This window comes from Mirounga angustirostris, unplaced genomic scaffold (genome assembly GCF_029215605.1).
Source record: "Mirounga angustirostris isolate CCGP_5_RB_7025 unplaced genomic scaffold, mMirAng1.0.hap1 SCAF_1, whole genome shotgun sequence".
NCBI lineage: Eukaryota > Metazoa > Chordata > Mammalia > Carnivora > Phocidae > Mirounga > Mirounga angustirostris.
Genome location: NW_026991709.1, coordinates 82,417,503 through 82,443,805, shown reverse-complemented (window position 1 = coordinate 82,443,805; position 26,303 = coordinate 82,417,503). Strand labels below are relative to the sequence as shown.

The 26,303-nt window shown below is 43.4% G+C and overlaps 1 protein-coding gene across 2 annotated transcripts in view; it reads right to left on the bottom strand.

The window, feature by feature from the left end:
- Positions 1-1,976, bottom strand: part of DCUN1D1 (defective in cullin neddylation 1 domain containing 1) — a 31,708-nt gene extending 29,732 nt beyond the window's left edge. Inside the window, exon 1 of one of the 2 annotated variants that reach the window (XM_064584819.1) lies at positions 1,813-1,976. Coding sequence is in view for 1 of the 2 variants with exons in the window: in XM_045903301.3 (XP_045759257.1) it covers positions 1,473-1,475 (3 nt within the window). In the remaining variant the exon portion in view is untranslated. Of the gene's footprint in view, positions 1-1,472; positions 1,684-1,812 lie in introns of those variants that run through there. The other variant, XM_045903301.3, reaches the window with a different exon arrangement.
- Between the last annotated feature and the right edge of the window lie 24,327 nt (positions 1,977-26,303).

Below are 26,303 nucleotides of genomic sequence, written 5' to 3'. Positions count from 1 at the left end.
CTACGTGCCAAGAGTCTGAAAACCTTAGTAGGAGTAGTGCCTATGACCCTCAAAATACTTTTTAAAAATTTAGAAAATGTTTAGACGCCCTAGTATATCTTTGAATACTGCAATGTCGATCCAAACATTAACCTATACTTTATGGCAAAGTTTTCTTACAAGTACAAATGACAAATTTTCATGAAACTTACCATGGAATATATGACAAACCGAACCACATATCCATGCATGACACCAAAATTCTGCCAAGTTAGAGGCTGGAGCTAGATAAGTGTTATTCAGCAGAAATAAGCCCAACTAAAAACAAAGATACTGGGGCATTCCCTTAACACAGACACACACATACACCCTCCTCAAAGAGGCCTTTATGTTCCCCATGAGCAAAAGGACAACAATATCATTTTTACTGTCTATTCATACAGTAACCTGCATGGAATTCAACTCATGCTCAAACTATAATCCCAAATATCACTTCTGGAAAAAAGAGAACCCGAAAGAGTCAGGTACAAGATGACCAAAATGTAAACAGATAACTTGACTACCACTTCTTCAAGCTGGTAAGAAGACTGTTGTTGGGTTTTTTTCCCCCCAAACAAAAAAGAGGGAAATAACTTGACAAACTGTTGTTTAAAAATCACCAATGGTCTTTAACTGGCATAATAAAGCAATTACTCCTCCCACCCCAAGCAAATTAAACATGTGCTCAAAAGGTAGCAAGTCTGTTTCTCCTAATTTTATGAAATGAGAACAGGTTGCACTTCCGTACTCCCCGCCCCCCACCACGTCCCCCAAGCTCAGCGGTTTCCCCTGTTCTCGGCGGAGAGGCGACTATAACCTCCACCAACTGGCCAGTTAAACTCTCATTTTCCAAAAGCATGGGACGCATCAAGAGGTGATGGAGAAAGGAAAAGGGCTAAGACCCCGCCCCAAGCGAAACTGCCTGGAGACTTGAGGGGTGTTGGAGCCGGGAGCGGAGGAGGGACGGGAGCGCCGTGAAAGTCTTTCCTTCTCGCCGGCGGGGCGGAGGGGGAAGCCCCGCTCCGGGGCGGGGGGAGGCTCCTCACCCGGAACCCCGGAGCCCGGTCCCCGGCCAGACACAATGGAGCCGGCGAGGGGGCCCGGCCAGGGTAGGGCCGTTGCCCCATCCCCTCCCCCCGCCCCAACGCCTCCCCCACCCGCGCCGGGCCCGGCGAGGGGCACCGGGGGCCGCGCCCCGCGCCCCAAACTCCCCGGGGCTCCCGACTAGGCCCAGCTCCGCTCCGCCTCCTCGGCTCTCGCGTAGCGGCGGCGCCCGGGCGGGAAGGGGCGAAGGAGGAAGGGAGAGGAGGGGAGGAGAGCCCCGCCGGGGAGGGGGCCGGGGCCCGGGGCGGCGGGGTCGCCACGGCGCGGGGGGCGGCGGGGCGGGGGTGCGCAGCTGCGCCGGCCCCCAGCCGGCGGGGCGGGCGGGCGGCCGGCCGGCCGCAGTGCCTCACCATGTTGGTGTCCTCCAGGCCTCTCCCCTCCTCCTCCGGCTCCGCAGCGAATGGACGGCGGCGGCGGCGGCGGCTCCTCTCACGGGCTTGCCGGGCTCCCGCTCATGCGCAGTGCGGGCGGCCCCGGCGCGGCCCGAGGAGGCAGCCCCGGGCCTCGGGGAGGCGGAGGGACTGGGGCGGGCGTCCGGCGCCCGCGCGGGGCTTCCCCTGGGCGCGGGGTCCCCCAGGGCGGGGGGCGCGGGCGGGGGAGGAGGGTGGGCGACGCACGCCCTCCGCGCGCCGACATCCTCCCGCCGCGCCTGGCGGTCTCCGGCGGGGTGGGGGGCCGGGGGACACCCACCTCCGCTTCCTACGCGCTCCTTCCGCCGTCGGACGGTGCCGGCAGTGTCTGCACCGTTTCGAGGAGGGGACGAGCGGTGGCCAATAACTTGAGCAGCCGAGGGAGACTGGAAGGGATAGGGCTGAGGCGCTAGATCCATCCCAAACCACCCTCCCCATCAATACCAAAAAAAAAAAAAAGGTGAAAACACCTCCACCCTGTATTTCCTTTTTTGCACCCCCCCCCCCCAGTTACAATATCCGGACTGCATCAGGTCCCCTGTGTGGACATCCCAGAGGAGCCCTTAGTCTAGCCACGTGGAGCCGTAACGTCCTTTAGCAGGGCACAGATTCTTCCCCAACCTAAGTGTCCGCTGGGAGACCAGTGTGGTGGCCTTGGAGTTCTTGGCCAGGAGTCCTGAGGAGTCCAGGTCCAGCGCATCCAACGAGTGGCAAAAGTTGCAGTATCAATACCTACTGCTTGCTCTAAATATCCCCTCAGTTCGACCTTACTAGGATAAGTTTTGGGAAGGAACCGTGGAAGTCTTGTTTTTGTTGTTGTTGTTGTTTTCTGATGGTTGACGTCGTGCCAGGTGCACTGTAGAGGCTTGACCTATTCTTGGTTCTAAGTCCGGTGAGGCTGAGGATAGCAGGATTCTGAGCTAGGGTTCAACTGGACAGGAATGTGCTTACAGGGAGTTCAAAACACTGTTTGGAGTGTGGTCCCTGCCCTTAAGAAATTGACTATCCGGTTGGAGAGATGAGACACTTACATACACGAAGGAAATAAGAAAACAGGTAATGAAGCAAACCTAATCAGACAAATCACATCTAAGACAGAGCCAAGAGTCTGGATGTGTTCCAGAACAGAACCAACTTGAATCAACCTGTTACCACCATCCTCACCAACACCCATTTTCCCTCCAACACCGGCACAAGCTACCAGATCAACTCTGTAACTTCAGGGCTTTGAAGTTCTTATCAATGCCAGAGAACTTCTTTGGCAATGCCCCAGGACCACTTAACACTTTCTGGAGCCAGCCATTTATCAGGAACTCCCAGACCTCTACTAAGACAAATCTCTGGCCACCACAGCCCCTTGCTAGGTTCTGGGTAAATAGCTCCGTGAGGACAGGCCAGATCTGCTTCATGTAGCCGGCCTGACGCTGGCCCACAACCCTGGATGTTCTCCAGGAATTCCCCTAGATTTTACCTGAAACATTAACTAACATCTAGGGTCGTGATGAAAAGGATTCACTGTATCTCTTTCTCCACTCTGTTATACTTAACTGAGGTAATAGCTCATGGGTTTTCTTAAGCTCTTTTTCTAATTGCCAAATCCGAAGTACAATTCTCAGTTCTCATTCTACCTGACCTCTCTCCTACATTTAAACACTTCCTCCTTGAATTTCCTCTCCATCATTTTCCACGATTCCACTTTCTTCTATATTCTCCTCCTCCTCCTATGAATACTCTCCTTTGCTGACTCAGCTTTCTTTGGCTCTGAAATGTTCCCAAACCATCCCTGAATCTCTTCCGGTATGCAACCTTTATCATGCTCTCACTCACATTCCCACAATGTCAGCTGCTACCTCGATCCTGAGGAGTCCTGAATCTTGACTTCCAGCTCCCGCGTGGCAGGCCTAAACGCTAATTTTGGTCACATCACAGGCCCATCGATTTTGACAAATCCCAAACCTGATCCCCAAGCCTGCTTTTCCTCCAGTCTTTTTACCAAATCACCCAAACTAGAAGTTCAAGAGTCATCCACAACTCCTTCTACCTCAACCCCTTAATCTAATCGGTCACCAAGTCTTATCAATTTCAACTTTGAATCTCCACCCTACCCTCCATCCCCCAGCCGAGCCTTGATCATATCTCTTCTCATCAGTAACCTCTTAACTAATCGGGCCTCTACTCATTCCCCACTGCTCCAGAGTTATCTTTCTATAACACAAACCCGAATTTGTTCCTTAAAATTCTCTACAGGCCCCCTAAAACATGAGCCTCATGGGTGTGGCATATGAGGCTCTCTTGCCATAATCTGTCCACCAACCTTGTCATTCCCCACCACCTTCCACACAAATACACCTCAAATTTCAGTTTTGACAAGCCAAGCCTGCCATGATCCTTTGTGTCTCCTTGCTTTCTCTCATTCTGCTATCCCTGGCATGGGAACTAATACTGATTGAGGGCTTTCCATGTGCCATGCACTGTTCTGAGCCCATGGCACACATTAACTCACATAATCCTCACTTCAGCCCTAGGAACTGTGCCCAGTGATTATACCCATTCTACAGAAGAGGAAACTGAAGCACAGAAAGGTTAAATAACATGCCTAAGCTTCCTTGGTTGGTAGGCAGTAGAGCTGGGATTTAAACCATAGTCTGGCTACAGATGATTCTTTTAACCACCACACTGTATTTCCTACCAAGACCTCATACTCAATTCACAGACCATCTTCTCTGTGATTATCTCCTGACCTCGTTCATTCCTGGATTCCAGCAGTTAGGCGTTGTTTTTCTTTCTGCACTTGTGACACCTTGTATATGCTTCTATTACACATAGGACATCGTGACATCATAGGATAGTCATTTGCCTGCATGACCACCTCCCCTGCCAGACTGTGTACTCTTCCAGGTCAGAGATCCAGCTGCACACATCTTGGAGTTTTCAGTGTCAAAGCAAGTATCTAACATATATGACACAGGTATGTGCCACGTGATAATAGTTGGATAAATTAAAAGAAAAGATATCTGACGTCTGTCGATTTGCCTTAAGACTATGCCTGTGTTGTTTGTTATTGTAATGGAATGTCTGTCCTCTTTGGCAGCTGTATGTTATACCATATGGTCAGATGGTAAATGTAGTAACGACTGTACCCATTACTGCACTTACAAGCTACAGAACTGAATGTGAAATGGAGTTATTACTCAATCATCATTATTGAGAGAAACATATTTGTTAAAGTTGTCCTGATCATTTTTGATGGAAAAGTCCTGAAGATAAAGCATAAATTACAATATTTGATCAACTAAGGAAAATTCATTAACGTGTTCATGTTACTTTTTTGTCATGAGGTTTCAGGTATTTAAGTTAAGACTTTGGGGTTTTTTTAAGAGCAGAATTTATAAAGATTAGTTCCTAAGTGACAATCTCAATACAAAATAAGAAATAAGATGGAACCATCCAGCTGAAATCCACTATCCTTATTCCCTCCGTGTGTGTGTGAATACACACACACACATCTCTATATATAACACATATATGTGTGTATATATCTATATATATATATATATACACACAGAGAACGTACATGGATACATATATATTCACTGTATATCTATAGCTACATAGACAAATTAATATAGATTATTTATAGTGTAACTTTTCAAGGTAAAACATGCAACTACTTGAAAATGAATGTTGCCTCAGATGCTTAAAAATTCACGTTAAGATAAATATAACCGCTGATAAAATTGTTACAGTTCTGTTTAAAGAAACATGTGAAACCAAGGATTCCATACTTTTAAAATCTGTCGTTTAGCAAAGAGAAAGAGCAAAAGTAATCCGAAGAGACAGATTGCTAACATTTCTGGTAGTTCATCTAGCTAAAATTAAGCCTGCAGGGCAGCCATGTATACATAGTTACAGTTCAAAGGCACTAGTCTGGGATGCACAGCCACCACCCTCCCACGCTTCACTTGGGTGGACTCAATTTTGCCCAACATTTACATAAATGTGCTTGTTGAATTCAAGCCCGCCTATTTATAAATACATAGGAGTAAATGAGACTGACCAATGCAACCTATTTTAGTCTGAGTGAAACGTGGCATTTCCGTCTTATCGATCCAGAATGATGATATTTTAAAAGGTGACGGGACTAGGCCTCCAGGGCAGGGATGGGAACTAGTGGGGTTGCAGGGAATCTAACGTGAGAGCTGTAGCCCCAGACTCATGCCTAACTCACCAGGGGAGGGGAGGAAATGGAAGCCTTTTGGCTCTCCTTTCCTTAGTAAGCATGATCAGTGCCGCCGAAGAAATGAATGGCTGCCTGGGACTCTTTCCCCCACATTCTGAACTATTTGAATATGAATCCTTAATCAGGACAAAAGGATAAACCTTATCCTTAAGGACTGTCCTTAGAAAAATGAGCACCATTGTCCTCTTCGCACAAAAGAGCCAACCAAAGGGGCACCTCTAAACAGAAAAAGGGAGTATTCACCAGAGCCAGTCTGTCACCTCAAGGTACATGTGGATCTGTTGATTTTAGCTGCTCCACACTCATGGTAGAGGAATGGACTTGCAGTAACAGCTGAGACTGGAGGGCCAGCAGTGGGAAACCTTCTGAGACCATCACCGATGATGTCACAATGTACAATGTCCTAAGGTGTCCATCGTGGACCTCCCCGCCCAGCCCAGCTTGGTCCCTCCCACATGAGACTGCAGCCTGGTCTACGTGTCTGTCTTAGATGGCTCTGATCAGTTGCAGAGAGTAATCATAAAGGCTGAGATAGTTCGACAGGTAGTACAGTTGATAGTCCTCTAGAATCCAGAGCGTTCGTCCCTGGATACTTTGGATATCTTTACCAAGGCATTTACCACTGATGATGACAGAAGAAATGCTGGTATTGAATCAACACCTTGCTTTCCTGTCTTTATTCAGTGGATAGTGCAGAGGGCGTGCAAATTTCTCTGGGACTGTGTATTCTCAATTACAAAAGGAGAAGATTGGGTTGAACTGTAGTTAAGTTTTGATCAAACCCTGAGTTTGTTTGATTCCTTCCGGGTAGACAATTATGAGCTGTCCTCAAAGATCAGGAAAGTGTTGCTTGTCTCATTCATTTCTAAGTGTATGAAGTACCTAAACTAGCACTGTATGGCAAATACAATGCATGCTACAAATGTGAGGCACATATGAAATTTTAAATTTTCTAGCAGTGACATTTAAAACAGTGAAAAGAAACAGGCTTCCCCTGTTTTGTTTTTCATATTTAACCTAAGATATCCAAAATATCAGCATAGCCACATGTACTCAATCTAAGATATTGAGATAGCTTACATTCTTTCAGAGCAAGTCTTTAAAATCTGAGCTGTATTTTATACTTAAAGTACATCTTAATTTGGACTAGTCACATTTCAAGTGTTTAGTTGCCACCTATGGTAATGGCTACTACATTGGCCAGCACAGGAGGTCCAGACAGTGTCTGGCCTGGAAACAGAAGGTCAACAAGTGGGAGAAATAAGTACTCTTACTTCCAGGAAATAAATGAAAACCAATAAATTGGTTATATCTATATATAACCAACAGTAGTACAAAAATATTTAGCACTGGGGAAGCTAATGTAGTTCAACTAGAAAAAAATTTGGCAAGAAGGTAATGTGAATTCTTTAAATATATATAAAAATAATATATATAAGTAATCAATGAATTATTAATAACAAGTATATATGTTTATATGTATGAAGTAAATGTTTTCGGTATAGATAGCAAACTAGGAAAATCACCCATATAAATTTATAAATATCTACCACACACCAATAATTGGCCTGGCCCTGACCATGTCATCCTGTTAAATGGGATTTGTGTATAAGTATTTTTCAATCAAAATAAGACATATGAAACACTGAAACATCTCACAGCCAGCCGCCTTAGGGTTTTGAGGGGTTTTTTCAGGGCTATACAGTAATACGGTACCCAATAAATAAGTAAGTGCCATTTTCTCCACTTCCATTAAGGTAGGTCACCCTTTTCAAAGACCTTATTTGAGATGGGTGGAGAGAGAAGATTTGGTGAAAGGGAAGATTTCGGTGCAAATATTGTAAAATTTAAAATGAATTAATATCGGGGTCAGATTAGCCTACAGCCCTATGAAAGAGAAAAAAACGATGAAAATCGCAAAGAAGCTCCTATTGTGAGATTATCATTTTGAAAACAAATCTGCAGAAAGAGGAAGTCAATGAAGGAATCTACCAGTGAAGCCCAAATGGTTAATGTGTTGTGAGGACCCTTCAGGACACGTGGGAAAGGAGATGATTGGGCAGAGTTCTTCAGAGAGAAAATGTGTGACGTGGCCCCTCTCAGCCGACCGGAAGGAAAATGTTGTGGTTGCATACTACCACTTTGAAACAGCAACGAATTTTAGAGAATTTGAAGAGGTGCCCTGATTTTGTTGACAGCCTGACCTGAAAGGGGGGGGGCGGGGAGGGGGGAGGGGTGAAGCGGGGAGGGAACATGGTGGCCCAGGGTCAGGCTTGGTGGGCGAGCGCTGGTGACAGCACAGTTGGCAGATCAGGTCTGGCTGGAAGGAACAGCCAGTGGGAGGGGGCAGGAGAGAGGAAGGGATTATTTTCATTTGTAATTGATAGGATCCAGCCCCGCCGCGTAACAACAGAGCTGTGAAATGTGTAAGAAAACACCTCACTCAGGCTGGGCGCATAGGACAGGGCCATACACCTTGGGTGAAGCCTCTGGCTCAGAGCCCAGATTCTTAGTCCACCAACCCAGAGCCAGGTGTGTGTTTGGTTGATGTTTCGGCTGAAGAGTCTTAAGATTTGATTCTAATCCTTCAGATGGATGATTTCTCAAAAGAAGTAATGAATAGTGTTAAGTCCCTCATGAAGTCACTGTAGGTAGAATTTTTTTCCTACAATGTTATCTTTACATGATTGAAGATTCAGATCCCTTGTTATTATTTTTACATGTGTATTACCTTTATATACCTTACAAACTGAGGAGCAGGATCAGCTTTGAAACGTCAGAAACTGGCCTATGGGTTCCATGAAAGAGCCATGGACTAAGACAACTGTGTTCTAATTTGACTATCTCCAGATGAGTGGGCAAACCACACCTGTCTTCTTAGAGCCTCAACTCCACTGACTGGCAAGTCTGGATTAGATAAGTTCCTGATTTCCTTCCTATCTGAGCTTTCCTCAAAAGCCTAGGAGGTAAAATTGTTCTCGCTCGGTCATTATTTCAACATTCGTTGAACACCTGCACGTCAGCCATAGTATGAAGTACTAGAAATACAAAGAAAAGGGGCGCCTGGGTGGCTCAGTCGTTAAGCATCTGCCTTCGGCTCAGGTCATGATCCCAGGGTCCTGGGATCGAGCCCCGCATCAGGCTCCCCGCTCCGTGGGAAGCCTGCTTCTCCCTCTCCCACTCCCCCTGCTCGTGTTCCTTCTCTCACTGTGTCTCTCTCTGTCAAATAAATAAAATCTTTAAAAAAAAAAAAAAAAAAAAGAAATACAAAGAAAGAACCAGACAGTCCTGGCATCCCTGCCTACCCACCCAGGAACTCAGGATCAGATGATGTGGGAACTCGGGGGTGTGGGAAAAGGGTCTCTGAGACAGCTGTACAGGTAGTGCATCTGAGAAGCCCAGCAGGACTGTGGGGCGGGGGGCTGTGTACAGCAGCAGAGAGTGGGCTTCAGGTTACCTAGATCTGTGCTACCATTTTATTATAAAGGTGATGTTGGCTGGGAGCCTGGGGGGCTCAGTCAGTTAAGCGGCTGCCTTCGGCTCGGGTCATGATCCCAGGGTCCTGGGATGGAGCCCCACGTCGGGCTCCCTAAGGGGAGCCTGCTCCTCCCTCTCCCTGCTTGTGACCTCTGTTGCTATCTGTCTCTCTTTCTCAAATGAATAAATAAGCTCTTAAAAAAAAAAAAGGTGATGTTGGCATATTTCTTAATATGAGCCCCAGTTTCTTCCTCTATAAAATACCTACACCTCAGAGTATTATGTGAAGAGTAAATGAGACAGCATATGTAATGCTGTGGCAGGCACTTGCTCATCCTAGAAGAGGTAACATATGAGTGGCCTTCTAAAGAATGAATACCAGTGAGTCTCAGTCTGAGGTGACTTGGTTTGTTTTCAGAAGAAAAAAGTCATTTAAAGTGATGTTTGGAAAAAAAGCAGTTCTTTCCTGTTACATTTGGATGTCTCTTTAATCAAAAGGCACCCTCATGTAGAGTATTGTGATTGTTCTTTATGTTTCATACACTGAAAAGTAACCCAAATCAACCATGACCATAACAAATATTAAGATTACATGACGAGGGAAACACTGGCTAAGATAGTCAGTTCCTTCCAAACACTAGATCAACACACAGATTCTTCTGACACTTGATACGGCTTTGGCATCAAGAAACACTTTGGGGGCACCTGGGTGGCTCAGTCAGTTACACATCTGACTTCAGCTCAGGTCATTATCTCAGGGTCCCGGGATAGAGCCCTGTGTTGGGCTCCCCATTCAGCAGGGAGGCTGCTTGTCTTTGTCCTTCTCCCTCTGCCTCTGCCCCTCCCCCTGCTGTGCTCTGTCTCTCTCTCAAATAAATAAATAAAATCTTAAAAAAAAAAAATAGAAACACTTTGATCAGTAGAGCGAGCTTGACTGGTTATATATGTAATTATCACATTTCTTCCCCAAATCTCAAGGGGCTATGATAAGAAGTTACAACAATGGTCCATGACTACTCAGGAGATGTTTTTCTATCCCTCTACTCTACAGTAGAGAAAAAGAAGGTGGCAACTTTCTCTTCTGTCTGTGATCAGTTGGTAAGTTTGACTTTGAGGTACTTAGGTCTCTGGCATGCCATCTGTCTCTGCCCCTGTCTGCAATCAACAGACAAATATTGTGAATAGAGGACGCTGCATGGGTTCTCAGGTGAAACATCTATTAAATTTTGGTGGTCAAACCAGTAGATAAGATCTAGTTTCTGTTTTAAAAATAACTTATGAAACTTGTTTCTCAAAATGAAAAAGAAACAAATAAATGCAAAAATTACAATAATGCAAATTCTATTTACCTGTCTATAGAAGCAAGGCAAATGTCAATTCCATGAGGCCAGTATTTTCCTGATGCGAAACCAAAACCTGATATCAAAGAAAATAAAACTACAGACTAATACATAAATGCAAAAACCCTTTAAAAATATTAGCAAACTAAATCCAATAATGTATGAAAGGATTATATACCAGGACCATGTACCCAGGAATGCAAAGTTGGTTTAATAGTTGAAAATCAGTTAATGTAACATACCACATTAATAAGATTAAGACAAAAACAATGCAATCAGGGACACCCGGGTGGCTCAGTTGGTTAAGCATCTGCCTTCAGCTTAGGTCATGATCCCAGGGTCCTGGGATCAAGCCCCACATCAGGTTCCTTGCTCAGTGGGGAGCCTGCTTCTCCCTCTGCCTGCTCTGCCTGCTTGTGCTCTTTCTCTCTCTGACAGATAAATAAAAACCTTTAAAAAGAAGAAAAGAAAAGTGATGGAGGAAAAAAAAGGACTTTTTAAAAAAACAATACAATCATCTCAATAGATGCAGAAAAAGCACTTAACAAAACCTAACATACATTCATGGTAAGAATTCTCAACAAACTAGGAATATAAGGGAAGTTCCTTACCTGATAATAGGGCATCTACAAAAAAACCTGAAACAAACAAAACAAACCTAGTGTTATTATCATACTTAATTGTGAAAGACTGAATGCTTCTCCCTATAATGGGAACAAGGCAAAGATATTTGCTCTTTCCAACTCTAATCAACCTTGAACAGAGGTTCCAGCCTATTAAGAAAAAAAATTTTAAGATCTCCAGATTAGAAAAAAGAAGGAAAACTGTCTTTATTCTCAGATGATATTGTCCTATACATAGAAAACTCTAAGGAGTCCCCCACCCCCTGCCCAAAGCTGCTCGAACAAAAAAAATGAGTTCAGCAAGGCCATTGGATACAAGATCAATATTTTAAAAATGAATTGTGTTTCTATATACTATCAACAAACAATCTAAAATTAAGAAAATTTCACTCACAATAGGATCAAAAAATAATACTTGGGAATAAATTTAACAAAAGTGAAAGATTTGTACACTGAAAATTATAAAACATTGCTGAGAGAAATTAAAGAAGATCTAAATAAGTGGAGAAATATCCCATGTTCATGGATTCAAAGACTCAATATTGGTAGGATGGCAAATCTCCCCCAAATTGTTACAGAGATTCAGTGCAGTCCCTATCAAAATCCCAGTAGGCTTTGTAGAAGTTGATGAGGTGATCCCAAAATTTATATGGAAATTCAACATCATTGGTCATTGGGGAACTGCAAATTAAAACCACAGGCTAACACTACACATCCATAAGAATGGCTATAATTAAAAAGATGGACCTTCCCAAGCTTGGGTGAACATGTAGAGAAACTTGATCCTCGTGCACTGCTGATGGAAATGTAAAATGGAAACCCAGAAAATAGTTCGGCAGTTTCTTACAACTTAAAGTTACCATTTGACCCAGCCATTGCACTATTAGATGTGTATCCAGAAGACATGTAGAAGAATGTTTATAGCAGCATTGTATATAATAGACAAAAACTGGGAAATATTCAAATGTTTATCAGTTGGTGAATGGATAAAGAAAATGTGGTATATCCATATAACAGAATACTATTCAGTAATAAAAAGGTGATTCTGTTTGGTGCCTGTTTCTTCCTGTTTTCTTACAAATTGGAGTCTCCCTAGGTTAAAAGTAAGCTAAGAGAATGATGTACTGGCTTCCAGCGGGATCCTTAATGTGGAAAATTCCCCAAACACAAAAAGGATTTTCAACTGCTATTGTTGGGTGTCATAAAACATGACAAATATCCACTGATCTCCTCTCTTTAAGACCACAAACTTCTAGGGTCACAAACTTGGGACTTTGACCCAGGGCTCTGAAATTTTTAATGCTGAATAAAATGGATGGGACAAGTGTACCAATGTCAAGAGCAGGCAACACTTTGTATGTAGATCTGCTCTCTTCCCCAAACACACAAAAGCAAGCTTCGTGCACTGGCCACAGCAGTGAAATTTCTAGGCACGGCTCTGCCACTTTCCTTTCTACTCCAACCTCCCGAATCCCCTTGCTACCACTTACCAGCATTCTGAGCTTGTGAGTTAGGCCCTCCAATCTGTCCTGCTCACCACTTCATTGTCCTTAAGGTCAGCTTCATTGTTGTTCCTCTGGCTCAAAAAATTCCAGTGGCCACTTATGTTGATATCATCTTAACTCTTTAGCTTAATTTTCAGAAGCTCCAAACTCTGGATACAAGCTGTGATGGCATGGAATGCATCTGATCTACATTTCCCAGAATTTCCTTTCTTGGGAAGATTCTTGGAGATTTGGAGGGCAGAAGGGAAGCAGCGATTTTGTGGCTCACACACAGTTTGGCTAACGTGCTGATTCACCTCATTGGCGTGAAGCAGCAACTAAGCCTGCAGTTTCTCTTCTTTCCCCTGGATTCTCCCTTCAGCTTCTCCAACTCCTGAGCCAGGTGTTTGTGTTTGGTTCTGTGACCTAGGGTCCTCACTTCTGCAGAATAGCCTTGATACCAAGGTCAGAGGTCACAGGAACTGACACAGCTTTCAGTACCTCCTCACGGAATCCCATCTCATGCTTGTGGCTTCCAGCCTTCTCTTGATCTCCCCTACTTCACATCCATCATCCCTTCCTGACTGCCTGTATGGTGGCTTTCAGGTTCCAACATTAGACATGGAGACAATGGCTCAGAGAAACTGCTTAACCAGCTCACACAATTGTGTAAGACCAATTCCCTGGAACCGTAGATAGACAGACAAGACAGATGATCTGGTGTTTCTGCTTCTCCGTTAGGAACACCCTTGGCCCCATCTCCCTATCTTTACCTTCCATAGGCTTCCTCTTCTTTCAACATCCAGTTCCTCCATCATGCTCCTCAGCCCCTACAGCTAGAAGTGACAACCCCCTACAAATACACACACACACACACACACACACCTGTTCAACCCAAGCAGGCTGTTTGAAATCCCTAGAGCACTTGGCTCATTTTGCCTCTCATCTTAGGTATTTCTGCCCACGTCGTTTTTCCTCTACTGATGACTAGACTGTATGTCCTCCAAGTCAGGGACCATGTGTCATACATTTTTAGGTCTCCTAAAGTATTGTCTACTGGCCTAGCACTCCCCCAATGAACTGAACTGAACCGGGCTGAACACTCAAGGGGCAGAAGAGACAGTTGGTAGGGAGACAAAGGGCTTCCAAATAGACCACTTGTTTTACCACCTGCCTGCCTGGTGAGCCCATGTCCACGTGTCATCCTCAGGATACCTCTCCTCTCCAGCAATAGCCAGGGACATCGGTTTTACAGCAAGAAAACACAGAAGGAAAAAAACATAAGAAAGCATATACCCAAAAGATTATTTACCAGTTCATGCAATTTTATGTGTAATAATGCCTATGAATGAGAAGGGGGAAAAGTCATCTTTAAAAAAAACTATTATTTTTTTGCTACCAAGGCTCTTTTATAGGAGCTCTGAATGATATAATTTAATGAGTAGAGCTATTACCCCAACTACAGTTTGCAAAGATAGTAATATAGAATCGCAGACCATTTTCACTATGTAAAAAAGTAACAGAAATGGCTTGGATAAAGAAAAAAATAAAAGCTTTCACCTGCTAACAAACTGAAATTCTTTCCTTTTAGCTGGGACTATTTTAGTTCAGGGTGGTAATACATATTATTCCAAGCTCATTATGAACCGTATGTGTTCTTTGATTACTTTTAAAAAATGGAGAAGTTACTTGATAACTTGTTAATAAATACCTGTCATTTGTTAGGGAAAAAAATTGTTTTCATGCCAAAAGTTCCTGTTGATAGAATAATTAAGGAGAATCTAAAAGGTAAAGAGGTTGGGAACCATTAAACTGGATATTTAAATTAGAATAGATGTTAGAAACCAAGCCTTCAAAATATTAAAAATTTACTCCCTTCTCACAATGGGATCATCCTGTCTACTATGAATCTAAAATCAAAAAATGGTGGCATCAGATTTTCTATTCAATAACAGTGACTTGGGTAATTACCATGATATAATTCAGTGAATTAAGAGGGAACAATTTCAACACAGGGAATACAACAAAAGAAACGGTTCCCGAGAGTATCCCAGGTTTATACTATCACTTTCAATTTTAATTCAAAACAATTCAAATCAAAAGAAAAATGAATCTCTTTTACCTTACTTGAAAAACTGCAGAAAATTAAGCTTTTATTTTGTAATTTTCCATTTGCTTTACTGGAAGATTTTTTATTTGGCTTTTTTTGTGTGTTAGTTATATACTCTATTGATTAATTCAACCCCATGCCAAGGAAGCAGGAATTGAGATGCTGGCAGATGTTGCTGCTTCTAACAGAATATATAAGAGAAGAGCCAACCGGTTTCCACATTGTGGTTTCAGTTAGAGCTTAGAATGAATAAACTCATCTAAGAGAATTCAGGATTCCACCGGCCCTGAGGAAATCCGTAAGATGAATCATTTCTGTTTTATTCCCAAATAAACATAGATTTTAAAGTTCAAGCAGGGGTCAAAGTAAGCACAATTTCTCACTAACCAAGTTTCTTTGTCAACATCTCCCTTCCAGGTAGGGGTCTCTGAGTAATGCAGGGCAGACACTGCGAGCTGACCGGCCGACCGGGAGAGTCGGGGAGAGGCCCGGGAAGAGAGGCCAGGCGGGCTGGCTGGGTAGGATATGAAGGTTGAGAGAGTATAATGTGCTGTGTGGTAGATCATTGAGGCTCCAGTCATATTTAGTGCTTTGATTTCACAGTCCAGGGAAAGCTAAATATGGTGTAATGATTTATAAAAGTTTTCAAAAATATACAAAAGTAGACCAAATCGCCCAAATGTACCCATCCCCCAACTCCTACGATTATCAACTCAAGGCCAGCCTTGAGTTGATACCCCATCCATTCCCATGGCCTGCATAATTTTGATGCAAATCTCATATATAATACATTTTATTCATATGTATTTCCATATCTCTAAAAGAAGGGGATTTTAGAAAAAAAAAAAAACAATACCATTAGCTCACTTAAAAAGTAACTGTAATTCCTTAAGATCTTCAAGTGTCCAGTTTGTGTTCACATTTCCCACGAGTATCATATATATTTTTTAAGAACATAAACTTTACTTAGAAGGTTAATGGACTCAGGTTTATGTTCCTGATTTCCTAATAAAATATAAACTGCTTGAGCAGAAGGACTGTTTTGTTTATGCCTGCCTTTGAGGGTTTTGCCCAGACTTCACAGAAAAGGTAATTAAGTAAATGTATAATAAAAGCTTTTTATGACTCTTCACGCAATTACATTCACAAATCAGAAAAAAAAAAATCACCACACTACTTGTCCAGATTTTTGATACAGAAAATAGAAACAATATAGATGCTCAATTTCTTCAATTAAATTGGAATGAAATGTCATCTAGAGGATGATTAGGCAATTGCAAATCTGCAACATTTGGCTACTAAAAATCTCTCTTGATAGCGATCATAATTTCTGACAACCTGAGAAATGGATTCTCCAGAGAGTGACCTACTCTGTCAGTTTGGACAGAATATCCACGGTGACCAGCGAAATGTAGAAGAACATCCCTGATAGGAGAAAAATGTGTTCTCTGAATTTTAATGCAAAAAAATTGAAGTTCTGTCTTGGATTCAATCAAGGTGAACAATTTTGAATATCTCTGCGTCGGGATGTTCCCTTTTGTACCATCTCCCCACCTGTTTCCTTCTCTCACTTCCACTCCAATTCTGGTTCTTTTTTAGAGTGCACAAATGAAATACATGGGTTTATAGGGAAAAGAAAATTGAGAGAAATGTATCCTCAGGCATATGACAATATGAAAAAAGAAAGCTATGTACATCAAAATGTTAAGTGCTGCATTATTTTATAATAGCAAAAATTTAAAAAATCTGAATGTCTAAAATTAGAAGCATAGTTATATAAATTATATTCTAAGGAATAATTGTGCAGTTTTTAAAATTAGAATTATGAAGAGCATGTACCAACATAGAAAATGCTTATGATGTATTAGGTACAATCAGGATTGAAATTTTATGGACACTATGACTTTTTTTAAATATTTATTTATTTATTTATTTATTTATTTGAGAGAGAGCTGGATCAGGGGGGCGGGGAATAGAGGGAGAGAATCTTAAGCAGACTCTGCACCAAGCACGGAGTCCAATGCAGGGCTCGGATCTCACAACCCTGAGATCATGACCTGAGCCAAAATCAAAAGTCAGACACTTAACCGACTGAACCACCCCAGGCGCCCCTGGACACTATGACTTTAACTATGTAAAAAGTGTACCTATAAATAAAAGACTGAAGGAAATAAAATAATAATAGTGGTTATGCTAGTGTGTGGAATTACACATGATTTTAAAAATATTATTCATCTGGCCTTTAGAATATGTTAAATAAATACCAATTTCTTTTGTTTTTGTGTTCTCTCTACCTGACTGTAGATTAAAATTTTTTAAAGCTAAAAATAATAGAACTTTGGTTAATGGTATTAAATTTAAATCTTTACTTTTTAAAGCCTGTATCCAGCTTATATATAAAACCATATTTATATTTTTATATTTTTAGCTTTATATATAAAACAATAGTAAAAAAATAAGATTAACTTTTTAAAATGATAAACTAAACTAAAATATAATTATTTTCTTTCTTCTTTTTTCTTTAAGTAAGATCTACACCCAACGTGGGGCTTGAACCTCCCACCCCAAGATCGAGTCACATGCTCTACCAACTGATCCATCCAGGTACCCCTATTTTATTTCTTTCATTAAATTTTATTTAGGGGCGCCTGGGTGGCTTGGTCACTTAAGCATCCAACTCTTGATTTCGGTTCAAGTCATGATTTCAGGGTCATGAGGTTGAGTCCCTGGGCGTGGAGTGTGCTCAGGATTCTCTCTCTCCCTCTGGCCACCCCCCCCCCCACCCAACCCTGGTGCAAGCATGAGTGCTCTCTCTCTCTCTCAAAAAAAAATTTTTTTTTTACTTCTCCTTCTACTTAAATAGCAAATACTAGGGGCGCCTGGGTGGCTCAGGTGGTTGAGCGACTGCCTTCGGCTCAGGTCAAGATCCTGGAGTCCCAGGATCGAGTCCCGCATCGGGCTCCCTGCTCGGCAGGGAGTCTGCTTCTCCTTCTGACCCTCCTCCCTCTCGTGCTCTCTGTCTCTCATTCTCTCTCTCGCAAATAAAAAAAAAAAAAAAAAAAAAAGCAAATACTATAATGTATTTATTTATTTTTAAAGATTTTATTTTATTTATTTGACAGAGAGAGCACAAGCAAGGGGAGCTGCGGGCAAAGGCAGAGGGAGAAGCAGGCTCCCCGCTGAGCAGGGAGCCCAATGTGGGATCATGACCTGAGCCGAAGGCAGCCGCTTAAAGACTGAGCCACCCAGGCGCCCTACTATAATGTATTTAATAACACAATACCTAGCGGGGATCCTTACACATTTAGGCCCGTGATATATAGTGGCTGAATAGATTTGAAATCATTCATTTACTTGTGCATTCATTCAACAAATGTTTATTGAAGAACTACTTTGCCCAATGAAATGTGTTATTTTTGCTGACTTAAAAAAGGGCCAAATGCTTTTTCAAATTATGAAATATACATGAAACTCTAAATAATGTAAGCGAACAGCTGAACACATTGTTGTAAAATAAACCCCCTGGTATCCACCTTCCCACCAAGGTGAAGAAATAGAGCATCACCAGCACCCAGAACACCAACCCGTCCAGTCCTATCCTAGCCCCTGCCTGCATCCCAGTGGTCACCAGGACGGAGGCAGGTATGTGGGGACACCCAGGACGCCCCAGGGCCCCTGTTTGTGTGGGCCCTTCCGAGGCAGAAGCAGGCATTTGCTCTTTGTAAAATTTGCAAGAGTAAACATTTCCCACATTGGGTTAAGATTTCTTTGTACTTTCATAGATAACTTTGCATTCATTTCACATATTTTTCTTAAATAGGGTCCCTCCAAATTGTATAAGCCTCAGGACTCATGGAATCTGGATCTGCCCCTAGGCAGAGCTATCCTGACTACAGGATATATAGTCAGGGGTGCTGGGTGGCTCAGTCGTTAAGCATCTGCCTCTGGCTCAGGTCATGGTCCCAGGGTCCTGGGATCGAGCCCCTCATCGGGCTCCCTGCTCGGCGGGAAGCCTGCTTCTCCCTCTCCCACCCCTCCCAGCCACTTGTGTTCCCTCTCTCACTGTGTCTCTGTCAAATAAATAAATAAAAAATCTTAAAAAAAAAAAAATGTTCTTTGCTCCCAGATGGATCACACAATGTGACACTGTCCATTTTCCAATTACAAATGCTCCACATATTTCTATGAGCTCAAACCTGCAGCTGCTCCAGGAGCTACTTAGAGGAATTGAGGGGCCTTTCCCAAGAGCATGGTAAATGGTTTGGGTTTGGGTTTCCCAGCAGTGGACCTCTGGAGCCAGCTTTCTCTTCTTTATGAGCCAGGCCAGTCAATGACCTCCCTAACCAGTCCCTCCAACGTGGAGTTGCTAACAGAAGCCTCGCTTGTTAGGCACACAGAATATTTACAACAAATCTGAATAGTTTGCCAACACTTAAAAATCATGAGATTTCCCGTGAAAAGTTGGCTTCTGCTGGCTTCTCATAAGCAATTGGAAGATGTAACCCCTCTGGGCTCACATCCCCACCTGGCCTGGCACCTGCTGGGTGGAGCCGAGGCACCCCTGCTTTCTGAAGCCAGACCTCCTCCCTGAAACCCTGCCACTTCACTTAAAGGTCTTCCCTGAGTGTTTGGTCCCTTTAAGCATTTGTGAACCCCGCTCTGACAGATTACCTTGTATTAATACAAATTAAAGACAACAAGGAATAAGTTCCCCCAAATACTCTAAAATGAGTTTCTTGCCAATATTTCCTGCACACTTGACAAAGGTGCTAGTAAGGTATCACCCCAATGGAGTTAAACATATATCTAAAGGCAGATACCATGAATCAAATCAGAAATGTACAAAGGGTCATCTCAAATGAAATAACCTCCCAATCAGAAGCAGTAGGAAGCAGCTAAGCATAACTATAGATCTGTGGTTCTTGAATTTTAGTATGCATCAAAATCTCACCTGGAGGCCTTGTTAAAACAGACTGCTGGATCACACCCCAGCGTTTCTGATTCATTACGTGTAGGCTGGGAATTTGCCCTTCTAGGAGGTTCTGCGGTACTGCCCAGGCCACTGGCCCAGGAGCGCCTTTTGAAAACCACTGCGGCATCTTACTCAAAATGGGGTTGGTCCCCTGGCCAGAGGCCGGGGGAGCTTGTTAGGAATGGAGAATCTAGGACCCTCTCTAGACCAATGGAATCAGGAGCAGGTGCTTTGTAGGAACATTACATTTTGAGATACACTGAACTAATTGTTCCCAAACCCCCCTGGGAAAAATCACCTGGGTGTTTGTTAAATATACAGAATGCCAGGCCTTTCCTTAGAAATTTCTATTCAGAAATCTATTTTTGTCAAGCACTCCAGGTGACTCCTATCATGAGGAAAGTTTAGGGAAAATAGGTTAATGGTGGTGTTGATAAATCTAAAGAAAGAGTATGTTAATAAAATGGGGGTGAGTAGATGAAACAGGGGCAAGTAGGAAATTCCAGGAGAGAAAATTGGTAGCATGATTTCAACCATTTGGGGCTCTTTAGCCACTGGTAAGCCTTCCTTTTGTGCGGAGAGATGCAGCAAATTGTTAGATCCTATACCACACACCAAACTCCTTTTATCTAGTTCCTTGTGCATCAAGAACGCTTGTCATTATGATTTGGCTTCCCTGTGCTTTTCATACCAGGGGAAACACACCAGTCAAATCAATAGGCGTACCCGATTGGAGTGACAGGTGCGTAAATCAAGAACTCTTCATTAAGGTGTTGAGATATTTTTCTGTGGGTCCTATTAGTGTCTCTAAGAGATCAAACCACTTTTAATAACAAACTCAAATTTCTGGGCATGTGTGTACCTTATTCAAATTGAAGAAGGGACAAATTCTTTTGCCCACAAACTTGTCTTATGTGGATTCCACTGTGTAGTTTTTAACTTTTTTGTACATTCATTTAAGTCAGATTTTTTTTGAAAGAATTACATTAGCAAATAATAAAAGTCTGTAAAAATATATAAGAAAATAAAGCAGAGGATGAGGAAATTGCCTTTTTAAAAAAATTTGAGTCTAGTCGACACATTAGTTTCAGACATAGTGATCGGACACCTTCATGTGTTATGTTATGCTCACAAGTGTAGCTACTGTCTGTCACCATACAACACTGTTACAATATCATTGACTATTCCTTATGCTGTACCTTTCATTCCTGTGACTCATTCACCCTATAACTGGAGGACTATATCTCCTACTCCCTTCATTCATTTTGCCCATCCCCCTGCCCCCTCACTCCTGCAACCATCAGTTTCTTCTCTGTGGATGTTGTCTTTATTTTTTAAGTAGGCTCCATGCCCATTGTGGAGCCCAGTACAGGGCTTGAACTCAGGACCCTGAGATCAAGACCTGAGCTGAGATCAAGAGTCGGCCGCCCAACTGACTAAGCCACCCAGGTGCCTCTGGAAGTTGTCTTTAACAAATTCTTTCAGTTTTTATAGTGAAATATTGGCCTGGATGAGTCATATCTTTTCTCTTAATCTGTCTCCACAATTCTCCACAAGAAGGGCAAAATTTTACCCTTCTATTTAAAAGACCTAAACCATCATTGAGTCTAAGTTTTTCCAAATATCAGATATTTCCAAAATCCTTTAGTGAAGTAAAAATCTCTGAAAGTTAGATCACATTGCCTGCTCCCCTGTCTATCCCCCAATACCACAGTTTCCATCTGGGAAATTAACAAATTCCTCGTCGATGCTGAAACGTGGTATTTCTCTTACGATTTCAAGAGAATGATCTTATTCTGGAAATAAGGCCACCAGAAGATCAGTTTGTCCAGAGGGTATTTTTGTTTTGTTTTTTTAAGTAGGTTCCATGCTGGGCCCAAACTCACAACCCTGAGATCAAGACCTGAGCCGAGATCAAGTCAGACACCCAACCAACTGAGCCACCCAGGTGCCCCTGGAGGGTGTTTTAATGTTAACCCTCATTCTGAACAAAACAGTTTTAATTTCCAGTCCCAGTTCCACCTGAAGTTGCACTGACTTTTTAAGTAGGATGGTCTGGCAAGTAGCTTCACTGTGATTCTCTGGCCAAACAAGCATGGGGGCCATGGTACCATTAAGTTCTCCAGGTGGAGACCTAAAGGAATGACGAGATATTCAACCAAGGAGGTAACGTTTTCAGAAAATGATAAGTTTTGGTTGAGTAAAATTTCCTGTCCCCCTGCCTTGCTAATTCAGGAGGCAGCATTGTACATAGAAAGCAGGGAATTTCTGAATGAAAAGTCCTAGTTTCAGTTTTGGTCGCAACAACTATGTGAAGTAGGATTGTGTGGAAGTCACTTTCATAATCTCAGTTCCCTCAAATTTCTATGAGGACAATATTGGTGAGTCCTCCCTTGGTGATAAAATATCAGTACATCATAAAATGAGTTGTTACTGTGGGCACGGTAACACTACACTCAAATGTAGGTGGTTTCAGCTTAATTTTTCAATAATTCATTACTAGTCTCTGACCAAGGAATTTACTTCTAGGAATTTATCCTAACAGAACTGCATACGTGCAAAATGAAATATTGTCAGGTTCTTCACTGCATTTTTTCTTTTTTTTTTTTTGGTCATAGCAGGGCTTTGATAATAACCTAGATGTCCACCAATAAGTGTCTGGTTGAATAAGTTATGTCCATTTAGTGGAACAAATGGGATACCATGCAGCTATGAAACAGAATAAGGAAACTCCCTGTATATTATTATGGAAGGATCACTAAGACACATGGTTAAATAAAAAAGCAAAGTGCAGAACTTGACCTTTATCGTAGTACATTGGAAATTAGATAATAGAGTTGCATTTGGTTTTGTGCACATAAACACTGGAAGGATACACAACAAACAAAGGCAACTAAATGTTGCCAGGGGTGAGGAGGCTGTGGTAGGAGGTTTTCACTGTATGCCTTTTAGTATACAATGTTAGATTTTGAACCATGGGCAGGTATTACCTATTCACAAATTAAATTAATACTTATCTGAGAAGAGACTAATGGTATTCACATGGCCAAGGAACTATTTTAGTATATGTGCTGCCGAAGCGAGCACCACATGGCCAAGGAACTAAAGACCTGTGACTTACCTTGCACATAGATCTCCAGTAGTTGTGTGACATATTGTATTACTGTGGAAGGACTCTAGGGTTCAGTTGTGCAATGGGTCTGGCCTAGAGTGGAGTAAGGAAGGTTGAGGGCAAGGGTTGCCCACTGTGCATGAGGCAGCCTGCTTAGAATGGCATATAAGAAATGGAAGGTCCCGATGGGGCCAGATGAGCAATAGGAAAACAAACGTAGGTGGGATGCCAGTCTGAATTATGACTAACATGCCACCTGCCTTCAGGAATGGGGACAAAACCACAATGCTTTTATGACGTAGGTGGTGATGATAAAGGAGTAAGAATAACTGAGGAGAGAGAGAAGCCCCAAGTTATCTTTTGTTGTTGCCGTTAGTGGGTTTTTTGTTTTTTGTTTGGTTTGGTTTTGGTTTTGGTGGGGGTGATGGATTTGGAACGAGGATTTATTTCTAATCTAAACAAAGGGTTTAGCACCAAGCTTATGAGGAGTGGTCTGTACAGAGAGAATGACGTTAGCCATCTTAGGAGGGACGGAGTTAACGTCAGGGCTGTGACTTGGAGGTTTAAGGGGCGGGTGCTCCCTGTACTTGCCACTCATTGCAGGAGACTGAGCCACTTAGAGGCACCAGGGCATTCTGATTCCCGTGATCCAGCATATGGGAGACAAATGTCAGAGGGACAGGGTAATCTTTGGTATCGGCTGTGATCTGCTAACAATCCAGGCACCCCCTGGTCCAGAAGGAATGGTCTCCCCAGGGTTATTCACAGGGGCTGGGGGCGGATGGGCAAGACTGCTCCCACCCAGCCTGAGACTCTGAGATCTGTGGAGCGTGGGCCGAGCCTCCTGGGATGCCCTATACTTAGAGTCTGGTGGAGGAGAACCACTCCCCCAAGGCTGCAGCTCCCCGGGGCCAGCCCACAGGGAGCAGTGTGTCATTAGCGGGAAGGCACTAATGATCCAAGGCTCCCTGCTCTGGGCACGGAGCAAAGCATTTGGGGACATCCATCTCCTTCCCTCTCACCACACAGTTTGAATCACATTTTCCTCTTCCTGGGTATCTTGAAGCTTGGTGTGAATATCTCGGAGTACTTTTAGAAATCCTTTGACGGAAGGTGCGACAGAAGGGCAAGGTCTTACTATCAACACTGTAAAATATCTTAACCACAACAGAAGATGGAACATAGATGCACATTTCAACTTCTAATATTCCTCAGAGAACGATTTGAGGGTTAAGAATGGTAAGTGCAAGGGTGAGAAGAGAAGCCAGTAGTGGAGGAAAAAACAAAGAATGAGTTCAGCCCCAGTAAGAAGACCTCCCTACTCGGCTGCCCCACTGGAGGGGTGACGCCCACTCACACGGAGCCTGAAGCCAGACAGGGACAGTCCCCGCTCCAGCGCCATCTACACACATGTGACAACTGGAAGATGGAGCCTATCCTTTGTGCAAGAAGCAAGCTGCTTCTGGGCGTGCTGCCGTCCCATCAGCACCCAGGCTCTAGGACGTGCCAGCCTGACAGCCCACTGTTGCAGAGGGAGGGGACCATGGGGCCTTCCCCAGACAGCGCCCACGATCTGCCTGTGGTTGACAAGCGCCTGGGTGACCCTGGAGCTGGCTAGAGCTGGGGGACAGAGTGAAGAGGGGACAGAGTGAAGCATGTCCAGTGGGGTTGCTCACCACCCCAGCACCTGGGAATTTTGCTGGCAAGGATAAGCAGCTGAGCTGAATTAAGAGCAGTTCCTTAATTGCTCCGGAGCAATAGCTGCAGTTAAAAATTAATAATAACTATCAGTTGCGAATAAATGATGTTCCAGGCACAGTGCTAAAGGCAACCTATACATTTTCTCATTTAATCTGCCAAACGACCCTGCGAGGTTAGTGTTGCCACCCCCATTTACAGATGATGCTGAGAGTGTCAGTGACTTTCCCCAAGACACTCCAGTAAGTGGCAAGGCCAAGGGTCTGAACGCCAGAATTTTAACGCCCAAGGCTGTTTTGACTACAATGCTATGTGGCCTCGCCAAGGATTAAAAAGCAACGTCTTAACTTTTGTTGTTTTCTTCATTATTCGAGACCTGAACACAATGCATCCAAAATGCTATTGTCAGAGATAAGGGAGGAAACTGCTTTCTTCCAATCATACAACTCGGGTTTTGACCCACGCTTGTAAATGGAGGTAACCCAAAAGAAAAGCTACTTTTAAGTCGTGGAAATGTGTACCGAGCTCTGTCTTCTCCACCTGGCCCATCCCGCTCAGGCATCCATATCTGGTGCCTCTTCTGGACTGTCTCTGGTCTCTCTCCACTTTCCAGTCTGTACTCCAGACTGTGAACAGAAACAACTTTGAAAAACGTGTTTGAAAATCGCCTCCGGGATCGAGTCCTTTCCCTGCTGGGCAGCCACTTCCCCAGCCCCTCTCTGCCATGCTCCCCCGTGATCCAGCCCAAGCTGGATGGCTCTGTGCCCTGAACACCATGTGCACTTTCACGCCTTACTGTTATTATTAGCCCTTGCTAGTCCCTCTCCCTGTGACGGCCTTATCTTACCTTCTTCCTCCGCTGGCAAATGGCTGTACTCCAAAGCCCAGGTCAGATGTCACCGTCTCTCCCTCAGCCTCCCAGCCAAGTAGAAGTGATTACGCCACTCACCTGGCCCCCGCCATGGCACCTAGTACACCGGTATGTCCTACTATCAATTAGAGTACATTCTTCTACATAGCTGGATCCTGTTTCCCATTAATTAGGGCAGGAGTAAAAACCATTTCTTGCCATCTTGGTTTCCAGAGGCCCTGGTATAAGGCAAATGCTCTGTCTTTAGAAGGAACGGATGTAGGCACATGCAAAGGAACTCTGCTCACACAGCACCCCAGTTAGCGATGCTCTCAAAGGATTCCACCAATATGTGGGTAATTGGGCTGGCGGGCTTTAAGTTCCTTCTCTGCACCAACACGGTCAAGTAACAAGGAAATTGAGAGCTCGATCTTATTCCGTGAAGGAGATCAAAGGGAGAAAATAGCAACCCCTAATTTCCACCAGAGCACCTTTGCTTCTCCCTCTTGTAGAGAGTTTTGCTTGGATAGGGGCAAAGCCTCTGTTGCTAAAAATAGATTTAAAAAGCTCTGGTTGAGATGGCCTTGTCCTTTATTACCCCATGCCTAAATATCTGTAAGAACTTCCTAGCTGGTTTTCTAGGCTCTAGTCTTTTCCTCCTCCATCCACATGCATCTTGCTGCCAGATGAGATTTTTAAAAGTATTATTTGAATTATGAAGAGTTTCTACGTAACGTTAGTTATGAAACATAATTGCATGATAAATATAACCAACCAACCATTCAGCCCTAGAACATTAGCGGCAGCTTGCATCCATCTCTATATGCCTCACCTGTCTCAACCACTGGCCTAATTAATACCTGAA